Here is a 17,292-nt window from a genome sequence, read left to right on the forward strand (position 1 = left end):
ATGAGGCAACTTGAAAGAAAATTTCACTATATAATTTTAATTCATATGAAAGATGAACACAATCTATTTAACCAGAGTATTCGTTCTACATAGACCACAAATAATAACACCCCACCTCTCCCTCTCTACCAGAAGCAAAACCCGAGACAAAGCTTTACAGATGAAGCAAGAACCTGTTATCTTTCAAAAACAGAGGAGAATCAAACCTAACACAATTTTGTAACTAAAAGTAAGGATGACATGACAAATACTCCTTATCTTTATCAATACTGCAGATCATTGTACTCTCTGAAGCAGTTTATCTACAGTAATCTTTTGTTGTGCGGCACTTAGAGACTCTGATTTCATGATTGCATTACTAACCAAAATCACTGTTGATGGAGATTCAGCATTCACCTGGAATGGAAATGACATATTACACCACAGGATAACATCCACAACTACCAGTAAAAGAGAAACGAAAGATTCTAAATCCAAAAAGAAGACGATAAGATTTATGCAGCAAGATAGGAAAAAATTAAAACCATAATGATCCAATACTACAAATGGCAGCAACCACAATGCCAAATAAAGCATGCTGTTAAGAAAAGAAATCTTCCAAGAATAATACCCAAACTCGGCCATTTAAACCAACAGCAATCTCGAAAGACAGCTTCTTTCCAAGACCCTCAAGAATTGGGCATGTGGGAGTACTCAGAAGCCTACATATACAAAGTAAAGGGCATAAATAATTAACAAAGCTGAGCAAAATAATTTCAAACTTTAAGCTAGTTTAACATAATATTTTATCTTTACTCGAATAATTTTAAAATAATTAGTTTAAGACAGTAATTTATCTTTATCGGATAATATTCAGACAATAACATGTCTATCTACTAATAGAAAGAAATTCTTTTATTTTATCATAAGTAATACTACGTAGATTTCAAGTTTTTGATTGCCAGCAATTTTTGGCATGCATATTTTACTTTCATACAATGTTGTGATATTCCAATATTATTTTGACTTTTCAGCCAAACTCACCAAGCATTAATAAGAATGGCAAATTACATTTTTTACATACTTTTTGGTAAGGAAATTTTTAAATTCAATACAAAGGACATAATACCAAATTATGAATCAACACAATTGACTGGGAAGGAGAAAGCGCTTACATTCGTGAAAGCCCAGTTGATGTTTCAATCATGTAACCTTCCTTAAGTGGGCCAAATTCTGCTGCTTTACCGTTTGCTATATATAGACACAAAATAACAGAAATAAGTAAGTCGCATCATATTGATTTAGCTGAATGCATGTAAACTTGAAATGACCAGAACCCACCATCTGTGCACGATAGCTCTGGGTTCATGCCAGCATTTGTCTTAACAACACGAGCATAAAGCAAAGTTCCAATCTGAAATAGAAAACAGAGACTGATCAAAACAGAAGGAAAAACAAGGGAAGGATGTAAAGTATTTTTTTAATATTCATATCAGAAGGCAGCTTCACAATCTAACAGCACACTCAACATCTACATAGACTATGTTATCGTATAATTTGGTAGTTCTTACTCACCTATTGTCGCCTAATAAGATAAGGCGCAGAAAGCAGCCTAGAAAAAAGTGCATAGGCATGCACCTTTTGTAGGTCTTTGCGCCTAGCAGAGCCAAATGCCAGCTCTCGTGCCTGACTGTGCCTTGTGCCAAGGCGCAGAAAGCAGCCTAGAAAAAAGTGCATAGGCACGCACCTTCAGTTGGACTTTGCGCCTGGCAGAGCTAAGGCACCAGCTTTCACGCCTGACTGGCGTTGCACCTAGGCACGCCTAATGCACATTGTTACAACTAAGCAAAGCACTTCATGTTTCAATCTCAAAGCATCCCAATTTTCTCCACAATGGTATCCTCACAAATTTGATAGTCAATCACGAGTCAAATAAAGACCATGGTAACTGATCATCACACTGCTCTGTTATCCAAAACATCAAAGGCAAGAATTTCAACTGTCAGGATGTTGTATAGTGACATCCTCAAAATTTGGTCACAAAATTTATAATATTATAAATTAACACTGGAATGGTCCTCAAAGAGTTTTCTTGTGTTAAGAGTGAGTTATGTTGTAAACTTCGTCAAGAAAAGTAGGGTCCCTCCAATAAACTACGACTTCGAAAATCAGGTTTACTACAACATCAGATCCTTAACAACTTAATCAGTCAATCAAGTCAAAGTTCATTTAGGATTTAAGAAATAAACAATAAACAACAAGCTTGAACTTGACTAAACCAAACTATAGTATGATAGACTAGCCTAAAGGGAAAGGTCGGTTGTGGTAATGCAAATTATTCATTTAGGGTTAGCTAAGGAAAAGGGGGACAGAGAGTTTGTCATATGGAAAAGAAATCAGAATGTATAGAGGTGATTAGAGAAGGATGAAGTAGGCAGATAATAAAGAGAGCAATTCCATTTTGTATAATATAGCTTTTAATTTGAGAGTGTCCAACAACTCAAAGGACTGGGTTGTAATTTTTCTACTGTAATCCACCATCATCATCTTTATCCGCCTGATTTTCTCCTTATTCTAAAAATTTAGTGCTTAAGTAACATGCACCGCCTACCTCCAGAAACATTTAAGCTTTATTCACAGTAGCAGCACGGAATGAGTAAATACAAAGATATCAAAATATATCTATAGAATTAGAGACCAGTTTCTGTTGGTCACTACTTGGTCCACATTGGTCTAAACCAGTTCTAAGCACCCTATAAGATTCCCTAAGGTACTTTGACGAATGAGAGACTATTTGAGCAGTTCTTAGAAAGCAATTTCTACAACTCCAAAAGGTATTCAGCCTTCATACCTCAAACCTTGGAATATTACGCCTAATTACTCCTTCAAAAGCCATCACAGGCAAAACTGCCAATGTGGGTCCCTTGATGTCCACAAGAAAGTTCTGCACATAACAGGAACAGAAGACAACACATTTAACTCCATATAGATTTACCAGTCTTATAAGGTTTAAGGGAAGAGCAATGTTGAAGTTCTCAAAAAAAAAAACTTAGAAGGAAAAAAAAAAAACTTCTCAGAAGAGGTACATCAGCCAGATAAGGGAATGATGCATACATTATAATGATAAGACTACCTTTGGAAGCATTTTCTGCAACTGCTTTAAGAAGAAAATCAACTGCTAATAAAAAAAAAAATTATACCACCAGTTTACAATGTTCTAATATTCAAGCAATTTGTCCATCAAAATTTTGTCTTTTTCAACAAAGTTGCTGAATAAATAGCAAATCAATGCTAACAATGACACCCAAGGAAAAAACCATAATCTTCTCCTCTGGTAGAAAATAAAACATTGATAATAAGTTTAGTGCCTTTAGTTCAACTTCAATTTTTATAAAGATAAACATGAGATGTAGTATGGTCAGGTCTCCATACTTCAATAAAGAATATTGCAAATTCAGCATATGATCCTTATCAATAATCAATTTCTATCTGGATTTAATTGTCAGATTGCTCGCTCATTTATACTATCAATATTAAGGGCACAAGGAGTAACAATTTTCATTAAAGAATTTAGAAAAGGTTAAAATTCGACAATACCAAAGTCAACAGCACAAGGACATCATATAAACTGATAGCTAGTAACAAAAGAATGGGATGAAGCAAACAGAGATAAATGCTTACATCAGCTCTGCATTCCACCACTATGCCAAGAACATGATCCTCCACACACGGTACATACTGCAAAAAAAGAGATAATCAAGAGCTTTTATGATCATATAATGCATTTTTGCGCCGCATTGCACAATGTTGTGTAATTAATCAAAGCTGACCAAACAAATTAAGGAGTAAAGTGTATAACCATTCATGTAAAAGCAATGATCAGTGATACGGAACCATAAGTTACATACATATGCACAACATCAGTCACATATTGTATTAAAAGCTTAATTGACAACAATCAGCTAATAATTCTTCATATCAATTGGATTTCCTTGAAGAAGTTATAGACATTATTACTCATCATAGTCCAAACTACTCGGATTTCAATCACAGTCCATAGTATATAAAGAAAAAAGAAAGCCTTGCTCTTACCCTTTTATGTGAGCCTTCAACCCAATATTTATTAGGCTTTGTGAATCTCAATTTGCCAGCTTTTGTGACAGATATTACATCACCATCCTGATAAACATTCAAACAACATAGCTAAAATCAACAACCAGCAAACTTTCTTAGTAATAGCCAATGCCACTCAATTTCATCCGTTTACGGTGACAACGTTGTGCCTTGTGAGTATCAATATAATGTGTGATAGATGAGTAAGACGACTCGCTCCTTATAAACTACAAATTAGATTGCAGAGTATAAGGAGAGCTTTATGCATAAAAAAGACCAAAAGCTCCAAGATATTACAGCAATATGTGTCTTATTCCAATCATGTACAAATTAACAATTTCAAATTTTCTTCTTTAAAACCAAATTCGATAAAAATACCGGAATACTCCATCATATACAATCAAATTACAAATACTGTAAATATCTTCTTAAGTCCAAATAATCAGTAATCAAGCACTAAAGAGATCACATTAACACCCAATTAACCAAATTGAATTGGGTATTTACCCAATCACCCACTCCTCAAACAGGAACCAAAAATGAAACCCTAGGAAAAAAATTGAATCAAACATAAACCCTAAAACCCTCAAAAAATTAATTGACCTGACGAAGACCACTCCCGAGTTTAATGGTAAGTTCCGCCATTTTTGAGAGATCCAAGACTACATCACCAGGAACCTGAAGAGGACAAAATAGAGGAGACAGATTAGAATAAGAATTGAATTGAATTGAAAAGTGGACGAAAGTAATGATAAAGGGATAAACTTACAACAGTTTGATTGATTAAGGATTTGGGTGTAGTAGATGTTTTCTCTTCCATTTTTCAGTGTTCTTCGATATCAAATTTGCAATGGAACTGCAACTTCGATTTTTTGGCGCGGGAAAAGTTTTAGGGAGAGTGGCGAAAGTGCAGAAGAATGCCTGTGAGTCTAAAAAAGTAAAAGGTTAAAGACGGTGAGAGTAGGCGCCAAACTGCCAGGTTAATGATTTGTTTAGCTTCCCCATAGAGTTGGACAGGGGTCGGGTTAGTTCAGGTTAGCCTTTATGCCGAGTCGAGTCAGCCTGTCTCGTGATTTTAAAAAATACTTTGGCATGGAACAAAGAAAAGGGAAAATAATTTTGGCACATCCTTAATTGATTTTAACACATCCTTATGTAATTTATTGGATTTTCCCGAAGGAGGCTCACGCAAATTTCAATCTATGTGTTGGTTCATATCGATACGTATTTGACTGATGAATCCCTTAAATACTTAACTATGAAGTAGTTACGAAGTATTTCGTATGTATTGATGAGCTCGCACACAAACCACATATTAGACTTGTGCTTAATTGTGTAAAATGGTGTTCATAAACATCCACAACCCGTTGACATACCTCTAGTGTTGACGTACTATGTTAAGCTTACAAGTTACAATAGGTTTCGTTGGACCTAACGGAGTAACGTGGCCCATGTTTAACAACAGCTCCTAGCATTGTCAAGGTAATTCATATGACCACATCAATTATTTAGGCTTGTTAGTTATCTTTATTTGTTTACTCAAAGAGTATTATAAAACTATGTAAAAATAATTCCAGTTTAACAAAAATAAGGTAAAGAGAATGTGGCTTCAACGGTAGAAAACTAGAAACAATGTATGATTAATACAAAAAAATTTCCATTATGTTAGGGAGTCTAGTTAAAGCACCACTATCATTTGGTTATGCATACATATTACTTCAAATTTCCTCTGATGTTGCTAACAAAATAAAATAACTTGTAATTTTTTTTATCATGTAGACAATTTAGCTTTTTATGCAATTGTTAATTCAAAGTGAATCAAGATAAAGAGTTGCTATAGTAGAGTAAGGGGGGCTGTAGAACCATTTTTCATGGCCACTTTGTTATTAATTTTTTAAAAAAATAATTTAAAAGAGGTTTTCATGGCCACTTTGTCGATATATAAAATGTAATTATTGGTGTTAAGAGCTTAATATGATTATTTGCATCATTTATCAACTTTTTTCCTTTACAGTGAATATACAGTTATGTTGCCGGGGGGATCAAACTCATCGAACACTCAAGCACAACTGAAAATTCTCTTTTTGTTCAAAATTAAATAAAATTGATACATCCCCTCATTATCAAGGGTCGTGTGACTGTCAATTCTTTGACCATTATTTGATTTTACTCCTTTCAAAAAAAAAAAAAAAATAAACAAAAAAAAAATATTGATTTTACTCTATCAGTTCTCCGTTAAAAAAATGACAAATTAAAAACACGGAAAAAGCATGTAACTATTAATTCAAGACACAGGTTGTAGAATTAATTTTCGTTTCATAACAGTACAAAAATGCATTCAAAATTTGACTAGCAGGTTTATCACTATCAGACTATCAGTAACAGTGTACCCAAGGTACAAGGAGAATACGCTCTCAATCATAAAACCAAGAACAGATGGTCAAAAGAGGATGTTACTCCGCATAATTCGGCTATCAAGAGCTAGAAATTTTCAAAATTGGAGGGAAATTTTGCTGAAAAAGGTATAAATGGGCATAAAATGGTGGGGAACTACTGATTTATAAGCTGTTATTGGATACCCCATTTCACAGTAAAAATTAGGCATCATTTCAAAATCAAATGTACAAAATAAAAATATAACAATTGCTTTGGCGTGCAACAAGGCTTACAGAATTTTAAGAATATGATGTTCGGTCAAAATAAAAGATTATGCATTAAGTGAAGGCAACTGTCTGACAGCACTAATTTGTCCAACTGCCCAATATAATGGTTAACAGACCAGCAGTAGGCCCTAATGACAAAGAAACTCTTACTACCATCTCATGCAAGAGAGGGTCCTTGTTTGTCTTAGGAATGAGTAAGAACAAGAACCTCGAGTAGGTCGAGCCTGAGTTACGAATCCAAATGAAAATACAAGCTTTCAAGATACAATGATATTTTGTGATCAACATAAACGTAGCTTGCTCACAAACTATTTGAGCTGACTAGAATAGCTCATGCAAATCTTGAGCCGAGCTCGAACAAGTCAGGCACATTTGAGCCAAGCTTGACCAAGTTGAACTCGAGTAGCTAGTGAAGTTGAGTCACGCCCCTCACGCGCAATCTAGAATCATTATCACCCCAGACATACCTATCAATTCTATGATTTCTATCGATCTCACAACCACCACATCATAAATGCAGCTGTATTTCACTCCTCATACCAAATATCAGAATTGTTCTGTTTCTTTTCTCTAGAAAACAAATATCTCTACTCAAATAGAACAAAAACTCAACTAGCAAGACAGCTAATTGTCAGTAGATAAGCCCGCTACCAAAAAAACGATACATGGTTGCAGTTCAAGAAGTGTGCTCATAGAGCAAGAAAGTATTCACATTAATCCGAATCGTTACAATATGACATGAAATTTTTAAGAACATATACATACAAATTGCTTGTGTATCACTTCTTTAAGCAAGAAAAGATTCAAAGGTACAAAGGGACTGCCATTTATACAAAGTATGATATCAGAATCTAATAGAGAAGATCAACAGCTTTAGACAAATAAGAATGATTAAGAATCAATATCACAACAAGATCTACTAAGCATTTTATTTTTAAACCCTCCAAAATAAGAATCTAATCATTTCAATACCACCTTTTTCTTTACTCTTTTACTTTCTTATAAATCAATCCTATACTTCTTCATACCTTAATACCATTATCATTAATTTGTTGAGGGTTTGCATCAAGAAGATTTTCCAGAGATCTAGCTTTTCGGTTGCGAACTTTGCCAGCTTCCTTTAGCAGTTCAGCCAACCTCCTCTTTTCATCATCCACATCAGGATTTGCTGTTCCCAACTTTTCCTCTCTCATTCCAACTACATATTCTAATATTTCTATGGCCTCATCCAACCTGTAACACGTTCAAAGAAGAAATTTGGCAATCAACTATGCGATTTTCTATAGGGTGCCCATGAGCATACAATAACAATAATCAATAAAGATCAAATACTATATTGACAGAAATGTAACTATAAATATTACACACAGGAAAAGAATCTTTCCACAACAATCGTATCTAAGAATTAATATATCCACTAGTCCAATGATTAAATCATATATTACCAATTGTTTCTCTAATTCTAGTGGCAAAGACACCAGAAATAAATATTAAAATTATATCTATAACATAAATGCACTTATTAGTTATTACTAACAGTCTAACACTATCTACTGAACACAAACAAAATTGAAGTAAATTTCAGACGTAATGTGCACATCACAAGGGCATAGAAATCATAAGGCAAAAGCTTTTCAAAGTAGAGACTCAAAGTTTAAATTATAAGGGTAAGCAAAGTAAGAAACATGGGTGAAAAGCATATCATACCTTCCAATTGCATCATATGTCCCTGCAAGATTACTGTAAACACCAAGAGTATCGGGATGATATGGACCATATTCTTGCTCCAAAATACTCCTGGCCTCTTCGAATAATTCTGCTGCCTCATTGATGGCATATCGTTGGACACAAGTGAGCCCCATTTGATTAAGAGCTATTCCGAAAAAAGCAGACTTCTTCTCTCCACTAGCACGGAGCTTAGTAACAGCACTATTGAAAGAATTGTAAGATTCAGTATATTTCCCAAGCATGTAGTACATGACTCCCATCTGTGCTTCAATCCCTGCAACTGTACTTTGTTGTCCAGGGGAATCACCATATATTTTCAGAGCCTTTTGTAGCAGCTTAATAGCCTGATCAAGCTCATTCATAGATTCATAAATGGCAGAAACGTCAGTGAACCCACTTGCAATTTCCTCCTGAGGGATTCCAGGAATAGGTTTGCTATAGATGCGTAAAGCATTTTCACAATATGACTTGGACTCTCTAAGCTTACCAGTCTTATTATACAAATCAGCCAGGCGAACAAATACTGAAGCGATTGAAGGATGGTTCTCTCCTTTAGTTGCCTTGAAACTTGTTAAGGCTTTCTCGTAGGCAAAAATTGCTTCATCATATCGAGAGAGAGACAAGTATGTATCTCCAATGCTGCAATCAACAGACGCCACCTCTTTTTCTTGACCATTGGCTACCATTGCCATACTAGCTAATACCAAGTGCTCCATAGCTTTTTCATGGTCACCCTTTGTTTCGCAGATTAAACCCATAAGCCTTCTATCTGCCGCCTCTTCAAGGGAAGCTGGTGAGCCACTCTCTCGATGAATATCAAGTGCCATCTGACAAAGCTTCTCAGCCTCATCAAATTGCATTGCTTGAACATGGGCTTCGGCCAAATACCTGCATGTTTCACCAACTCGGGGGTCATTTTCACCAAGGACTTGTCTTTGAATTTCCAGCCCTTTCGTATAGCATGATATTGAATTCTCAAGTTGTCCAAGCATTGCATAAGTATCCCCAAGTTGCATATTCCCCGCAAATTTAGCAAGTGCATGATTGTCACCATCCTCAATAGAGGGTATCTCAATGGATCGCTGAAGAACTGGAACTGCCTCGTCATACTGGCCAAGGCTACAATTTACTGCTGCTACAACATGTAAAGACATGACCAGGTCTAAACTGGGTTTCCCATCAGCACATATTTCAAATGATTTTGAGGCTCGAAGTGCGAAATCAAGAGCCTTGTGGAGATTATCCCCTGAAGAGATCAAATCTCTAGCTTGCTTTAGCAAAAAAGGTCCAAGATCTGGGTTATCCAAGGCAGAATCAGATCCTGCAAGTGGGAAATTCCTCTGCTTCTTAGGAGGGGTTGCCTTTTTCTTCACTATTTTGCCATTCTGTTTCTCAGTTTTCTTCTCTGGACTAGGTTTTGTACATTCCTCAGGTTCTATTTGCAAAATAGAAGCCTTCTTAGAATTCCCTGAAGATGCAGATTTTGCACTCGAAGATCGAGTCTTTTCCACCAAACCCGAATACTCACCACCAGAACCATCCTCTCCCTTATCAGACTCACCATGAATTTCCTCCTCAGCTACTTCCTCTTTCATGATCTCCACTTCCCTCATTCCTCCACCCACAAGATGTCTCAACTCAGAATCAATTCGAGACTCATTATCATCCTCGGTCATAAAACTACGCCTCGAAGGCGACTGATCTGAACTCTGCATATCACACACATTATCATAAAGTTGCTCAATTGAGGTGTCAACACCCCCCTCCAATTGACCTTCTTCCTCCTCAACACTCCTGGGACTCTGAGGGCTCAATGTACTTTTTGGAGACCTCATGTTCTGAACAGAAGTTTCCTTACTGGGTATCACATTTACCTCTAACCCATCTTCATTTGATCCCTCCACAACAACACCAGGCATCTTTACACCCTCAAAACTTAAAATTCTAACTGTAAACTTTCTTAATTTGGAAAGTTATTCAATCTGCAATTTCCATAAAAATCAAAAATTACCCAACAAAAAACACATGAACTACTTCCAGTAACAATCAATTTCATGCCAAAAATGTAACAACACGTTCACAAACGGATCCAAGAAAAAAAATTGGTTCAGACATTAACACAAACAACTAATATGCCAAGTAAAATCTTACTATCACCTCTAAAAAAAGGAAGAAAAAAAATGCCCAGATCTATAATTGACCCAGAAACGCAAATTGTTGTAAAGATAGTCTAACAGTCGAAAATCAAGTATATAATCAAACAAATAAACAAATAACATACCATATAAATCGACCATTGGGGAGAATGTGAACGAGAATATGAGTGGAAAATGAAGCGTTTTTTTTTTGGGGAAGAATAGTTACAAGAAAAAGTGAGAGAAAGGAGACAATTATATAGTAGGGAAGAGAGAGAAACAGAGAGAGGAAGAAGAAAGTGGGAAATACAGAAAAAAAAAACTGTAATTTTTATAGAATAACGGAAGAAGACAGAAGGAGAGGATATAGGATGAAAGGGAGAAGGGTAAAATGGGAAAAAAGGGAGAAGAGAAGGTAGAATGTCAGAGGAGAGAGAAGAGGACTTCTCCCCTACCCCACTCACTCGTCGATCAATCGCTGATTTATCTCTCCCTGTCTTTGCAACCGCCGCTAAGTATGCTGTTTTTATTCTGCATTTTTTTCTTCTTATTGCCGATTTTTCGGGTGCGAACTAGGCTTAATTTCATTTCAATTAGATCTTAATTTCCTTCTCTCATCAAATATTTAGTTCAATTCAACTCCAATCAATTTAGTAAATCAGAATAGGCCCTCACTTAATAAAAATCTTACGAGTATAATTATTAAGGTTTGAATCTTACTCATATCAAATACGAAGTGGGTATTCTCTTACCTCAGCCTTCTACTTCCAAGTATATGGCTTGTAAATAATGAATCGAAAAAATTTTGAGTCTTGAGCTTAAGGTAAAGGTCATTTCCTTTAATGTACACATGAGGGTTTTATCCTTAATTAGTGTATATTTTGAATGTCAAATTGCTTAAATCACTTTATTTTTACTAATATGAATTTATTAAACTTTATTAAATTATAAATATATACTCCTATCAAACTTTAGATAGTTCTTTATTACTCCATACTACCAAAACTAGTTTTTTAGATTTTTGTTTAGTCTTAAGTCAATTGGCTCCCTAAGACTCTAGGTACATGATTAGATTTTAGATCTACAACATGTTGTTAGCGTTTTTTTTATTTATTTATACATCCTCAAATAACACAATTCATGGACCTACGGTCGAAAAATATCATTTTGTAATTACAGAGTTTGTAGGTGAGGAGTACAATACGTCTTGTATGCGGTTGATCATACTATGTGACCACTTGTTAAATAACAAAGTAACCCTTATAACACTGACCCGGTAATCCCTTGTGATACTGACAAAGTAACCCCTATAACACTGACGAAATAACTCCTGTAAAATTGAACGAGTAACTCCTATAACACTAACGAAGTAGCCCTCATAATGGATTGTCACACCATGTGACCGGTCACATATAAGACTTTGTAATTGGTATTATAATAAATCAAATACGAAATAATATCATAAGAAAAATGAAAAATTAGGAAGAAGACTGTGTAAACAATTAGGATGATAAATAAAAGTCCACGTACTCCATTGCCCAGAATTACTAGGGAAGACTTGACCAACTACTCCAAAGCTCTTTCAGTCAATCATATCTGTAATGGTATATAGTCATCATAAAGACCGAGGTGGCAAGCTAAGAGTTGCAACCGGCAAAGTAGTAGATAGTGTTTGAAGACAGTGTTAGTTGAACAAATTTGAAGTTGAATTTTCATCTCCATTATGTATACTACCAAAATTGTGGTTTATAATGTCTGTATCAACGCAATAATATTAGTTCAACTTATGTAATACGACTAATATCATACCGAGTATGCATCTAGTAATATTCTTGTATAGATCTCTAAGTGGTATGTCATATTCTACTTCAATTCATATAATATACGTACTTGTATGTATGGTACTGGTTTATTAAATTAGATTGCTTAAGATGGATGAAAAGAACGAGTTATTATTATGATACATATAATACCACATAAACAGATAGTACTATGTATGTATGATGTATCTAATCATCATTAGTTAATAATTAATCAATCCTTTTAGTGCTTCACTTTAGTACCCCCTTGATAATAATGGTTTACCTAAAGCCCTAAAGGAGATAATTCAGGTTATTTCTATTTTTGGTGAATAATATGATCGATTTTGAGTGTTACGGATCTTATAACTTTATTTGAGTTCACACTAAGGGTCGCACTCTAAGAAAGCTCACTTTCATCATCCTTAATCTTGAATTCTAAGCCATTGGTGTCAAAACTCACAAAGATCATAAGTTTTACCATACTACCAAAATCAAAGTACTATGAAATGATAAGTAGGAGGGGCCATGCATATCTATCCATTATTCTCTCCATTAAACAAAAATAACCATTGTCTATAATACAAGTCAAAGTATTGGGTAAGACGGACTCTCTATACATTTGGCGAGCTATAAATTCCAACAATTTTAACTAGCACTTTTATAGTCATTAATATTCACGCAACCTGATTAACCCTTATAATTTTTCTAAACGTTAGTAATCCATATTCGTAAAGTTGACAATCTTTTATTTTCACGTTCATATCATACACTTGTAAAAATTTTGTCCTTCCTTTGCCCGTCAAATTTCAATCCAATTTGGAGCCTTCAATTTAAAAATCTCAAACCTTCATATTGAATTTCAAAACTACTAAATTAAAGTATATGTAACCATATTGTGTTAAGGCGTCTATATGCTTAAGAGAATTATGTTGGTGCATAATTAGAGTTACTTGAAATTCACAAACTTCTTGCGATCGATCTTTTCTCGGAGTTAATTACATGTTAAACATGTTTTTCATGATACTACATTTGAAATGCCATTCTAGCTAGAAAATAAATGCATACACTATGAATGAGCATACTTTATTCACGATTGTATTATATACGTTTGGTATTGTCATGAATATGGGGTGCATGCATTCATTGAAAGTTGAAACGTTATTTTTGCACATTAAGCAATTTGTTGTATGCACAAATCACACGTAATGTATGTTAGCTCCTTTAACTCCTAAATATGCTTGTAGCTTGTTTGATGACTTTATTTATCATGGAGCGCATGTTTTGGTATATTATAGCGGTTTTTCATGTATACCTAATTTTAATTATGGGTGTATATGATGCGAGTTGAGTTTGAGTAGCTTACCAACAACATTTGAGTCAAGATTGATCGAGTTGACTTGAGAGGTGGATCTCGAGTAGCTTAGCTAGCTTGCAAACTGCATCTCCCAGACTCCCTCGGTATGCAATAGTACCAATAGCTATATCGAATAAATAATATGCTAGAATATTTTTCTATACTAAATATTATGTAGGATTAAAAAAATAAAAAATTCCTTTAGTATGGAGTGTTTATGCCATTTGATATATGCATACTAAGCTAATTTATAATTTCTTTTATATCACGGAGGATATTAAATAAACTTGAAGGTTGGTCTTTGAAAACTAAATGACTTTCTTAAATTCTTGTTGTAATTTTAGGCCTACTCTTTACATTATCCAAGGATAACAAAAAAAAAAAAAAAAAAAAAAAAAAAAAAAAAGTGATAATTATAATTAGTGCATGTGACCTACAAAAGGTTTTTTTTTTTTTTTTTTTTTTTTTTTTTTTTTTTTGACACATACAAAAGGTTAAATAGATGCTTCTATAATTTATAATTGACAAAATAATTTTATTTTTCAATGAAGATATAGACAAAGAGTAAATAAAAAAGAGTTGAAACAGCTGTTAAACCCTGATTGAAGCAAGCTACTCGTAATTTTCATGAATTCATGATGTATATAAAATCCCTAAAATTGGTGCATGCATTAGTGCGGCGTTACGCTCTATTTTAAAGAGATCAATTTATACGGTTTCCTACACGTAATGATTTATTTAATTAGCTCGTGATGCTTAAGAATTTGCATGGGCATCAATTGACCGTATACTACTACGAGTACGAATACAATATACCAATTAAGTAAAGAAAAGCGTTAAAAACGTATAAAAGTTGGGTGAGAATCGATCCCAGGATCTCCTGGAATCGGGAGGGAAGCTCTAACCACTTGAGTTATCCCTCACTCTCTTAAAAACGTATAATGGTACATACGAAGTATAATTTATTTATTTATGAAGTACTACTGCTTCGTATCGTTTATTTTCCCATGACATTGAACATTTTTTTTTTTAAAGGTAAGATGAAATACCCTACTGAACCGACATCTCTCACAGGTTTAGCCGGTCAGCCCAACTCTGCAGGTTAGCGCTTAGCTTGAGAGTAGACAGGGGATCGGAGGTAATAAGGAAATCTCTCTACTTCCAAACATTTTGTAGTTAGTGGGGCTCGAACTTGTGACTTTGTGTAGTTAGTGGGGCTCAAACTTGTGACCTCGACGTCACAAGTTGAGTTATTTTTCCACCAACTCCACAAAGCTTTGCTTGGTACATTGAATGAATTCGGTATCCTAAGTAATTGCGTAGTATATTACTTCGTATAAGATTATGACAAAAAATTTAAATAAATGGTCCATTATTGATAGATAGCTACTTCAATTCATAGTTGTTTGGAAATTAAATAAATGTTCCATTGATAGCTACTTCAATTTGTATGTAGTTATTTCTTACCAATTTAGTAATAGTTCAAGAGAAGATATAGTTTAATATGTTTTTTAGTATAAAATTTATTACAAGTTATTGGACATATATACATCAGTTTGCGATCCTGCAATAATAATGTTTCAATTCGGTTATCGATATTCTAAATATTTTATCTAATGTTAAGTATTCTGTTTTCTAGTCTTAGGGCCTGTTTATATTTACTGAACTGAGCTGATGAACTGAAGTGAACTAATTAGATTTGAAGTGAAGTGAGATGAATTAATTGGAGCTGAACTAAACTAAACTAAACTGAATAGAGCTGAAATGAATATTTTATGAGAGAAGGAAATTAGGAGCTGAACTGAACTGAACTTATTAGTTATTGGTGCAGAACTGAACTGAACTTATTAGAGTTGAACTGAATTGAAATTAAGCTGAAGTGAATAGGCCCTTAGGCCCTGTTCTCTTCAAATTTCCTTATCTCGTAAAATATTCAGTTCAGTTCAGTTATTAATTTCCTTATCTCGTAAAATATTCAGTTCAGTTCAGCTCCAATAAGTTAAGTTCAGTTCAGTTCAGTTCAGTTTAGCTCAATTTAGTCAATTAGAACAGACCCTTAATGTGTAATGGTATGTAAGTAATTGATGTACTATATATATTGTGTTCATGATTAATAAGAAGGAAAATTGGGTTAATTAAATTTATCAATTCTGTATAATAAAATTTAAAAAAAAAATAAACCTTCATCTATAATTGCTAATCCTATTTTTAAAAATAAATTAACTACCTTTGTTTTTTGTGAGTTTAAGATTAGTATCAATGCCATTAATGCAGCAGCATAAGCCATGAGAACTAAGCCAAAATTATTTTATGCACTCGTGCAGAAGCCAAGTTGCGATAGTATGATAAACAACACCCTGTACGAAATAGAAAATTTCCGCTCGTTTTGGCTTAAAAAAAAATAGAAAATTATTATGATGGTAGCAAAATTAAAATTACTTTGTGAGGATTAATTAAAATTAAGCATGCATGGGACAGTACACATTGGACCACTAAATTAATTAATTAATTAATTAATATGCTTAATTATTATTGACTTTATCATAGTCCTTTCATTAATTTATTTTTTACAGCAGTATTATTCTACTTGTATATACTTGTAGTCTCGTACGGAGTATTATATACAGTAATAACAGTATACATGTACTGTCAATTACCTGGAAATAATTAATATAAATAATCTATTGCTGGGTGTAAAATTGGATTTAGTATTTAATTAAAGTGGATTAGAGATATTGCTTAAGGTGGACTGTCCTTTTGCACCGTAGCTTAAGCTGTCATTATTCAACTACCTTTGATTATTTTATTCTATAACATCTTAATTACTTAATAATGCTTAATTGGATTGAGCTCAACTATACATATATATATGAACAAGTAATGATATATATATTTTTGTATAAAAAAGGTAGGATTTGTACCTTCGAATGACAATTAACATATGTAAGCCAGCTAGTATATGTACAAACTTACTCATTAGCATATGGGAGTTTTTGGGATCCTATGTACTTTTGATGATGATCGATTACTATGTTACACCAACTTCTTATAATATATCCATCACGAACACCTACCTAGCATAGTTACGGCGATTAGTTTTGAGGTATCGATTATTCGATTGTTCCTAAGTTTAATTAGGTGCTGCCACAATGTTAGTGTGTCAATTGTCACTCTCTCTTTAATTCTTTTTAGTTTATGTCATCCACGCAATCAATTAATTAAAATAATAGAAAAAAAATGATTTGTACTACATTATTTTGATATCATGATTTTAAGATTATAACATTAATGTCTTAACTAATAAACCATAAAAATTTGAATGTTATTATAACTACATGGGTGACACTCTTCTAGGAAGTTCAGTTTATAATGCATGTACAAGTACATTCAGCTTTGAAGACACTCTTATCATCTTATATTCTTATGGCAATAAAGAAAAAAAAATAAAAAATAAAAAAATCATCTTTTATGACATCTAGACCGGATATTAATGATAATACGGTTATGAGTTATTGAAT

General features: G+C 33.8%; 2 protein-coding genes across 2 annotated transcripts; both read right to left on the reverse strand.

The window, feature by feature from the left end:
* Positions 1-21: 21 nt before the first annotated feature.
* Positions 22-5,049, reverse strand: LOC110700399 (putative exosome complex component rrp40). Its single transcript, XM_021877942.1, has 9 exons — positions 4,862-5,049; positions 4,696-4,770; positions 4,072-4,158; positions 3,661-3,717; positions 2,831-2,923; positions 1,321-1,393; positions 1,155-1,230; positions 611-701; positions 22-396 (listed from the first exon to the last, which is right to left on the reverse strand). Exons 1-9 carry the CDS (start codon positions 4,910-4,912, stop codon positions 277-279), a joined length of 723 nt encoding a protein of 240 aa, XP_021733634.1. The 5' UTR covers positions 4,913-5,049; the 3' UTR covers positions 22-276.
* A 2,381-nt stretch (positions 5,050-7,430) lies between these two features.
* Positions 7,431-11,088, reverse strand: LOC110700400 (protein KINESIN LIGHT CHAIN-RELATED 3-like). Its single transcript, XM_021877943.1, has 3 exons — positions 10,765-11,088; positions 8,463-10,465; positions 7,431-7,988 (listed from the first exon to the last, which is right to left on the reverse strand). Exons 2-3 carry the CDS (start codon positions 10,400-10,402, stop codon positions 7,778-7,780), a joined length of 2,151 nt encoding a protein of 716 aa, XP_021733635.1. The 5' UTR covers positions 10,403-10,465; positions 10,765-11,088; the 3' UTR covers positions 7,431-7,777.
* Positions 11,089-17,292: the final 6,204 nt, after the last annotated feature.

The sequence above is a fragment of the Chenopodium quinoa genome, unplaced genomic scaffold (genome assembly GCF_001683475.1).
Source record: "Chenopodium quinoa cultivar QQ74 unplaced genomic scaffold, ASM168347v1, whole genome shotgun sequence".
NCBI lineage: Eukaryota > Viridiplantae > Streptophyta > Magnoliopsida > Caryophyllales > Amaranthaceae > Chenopodium > Chenopodium quinoa.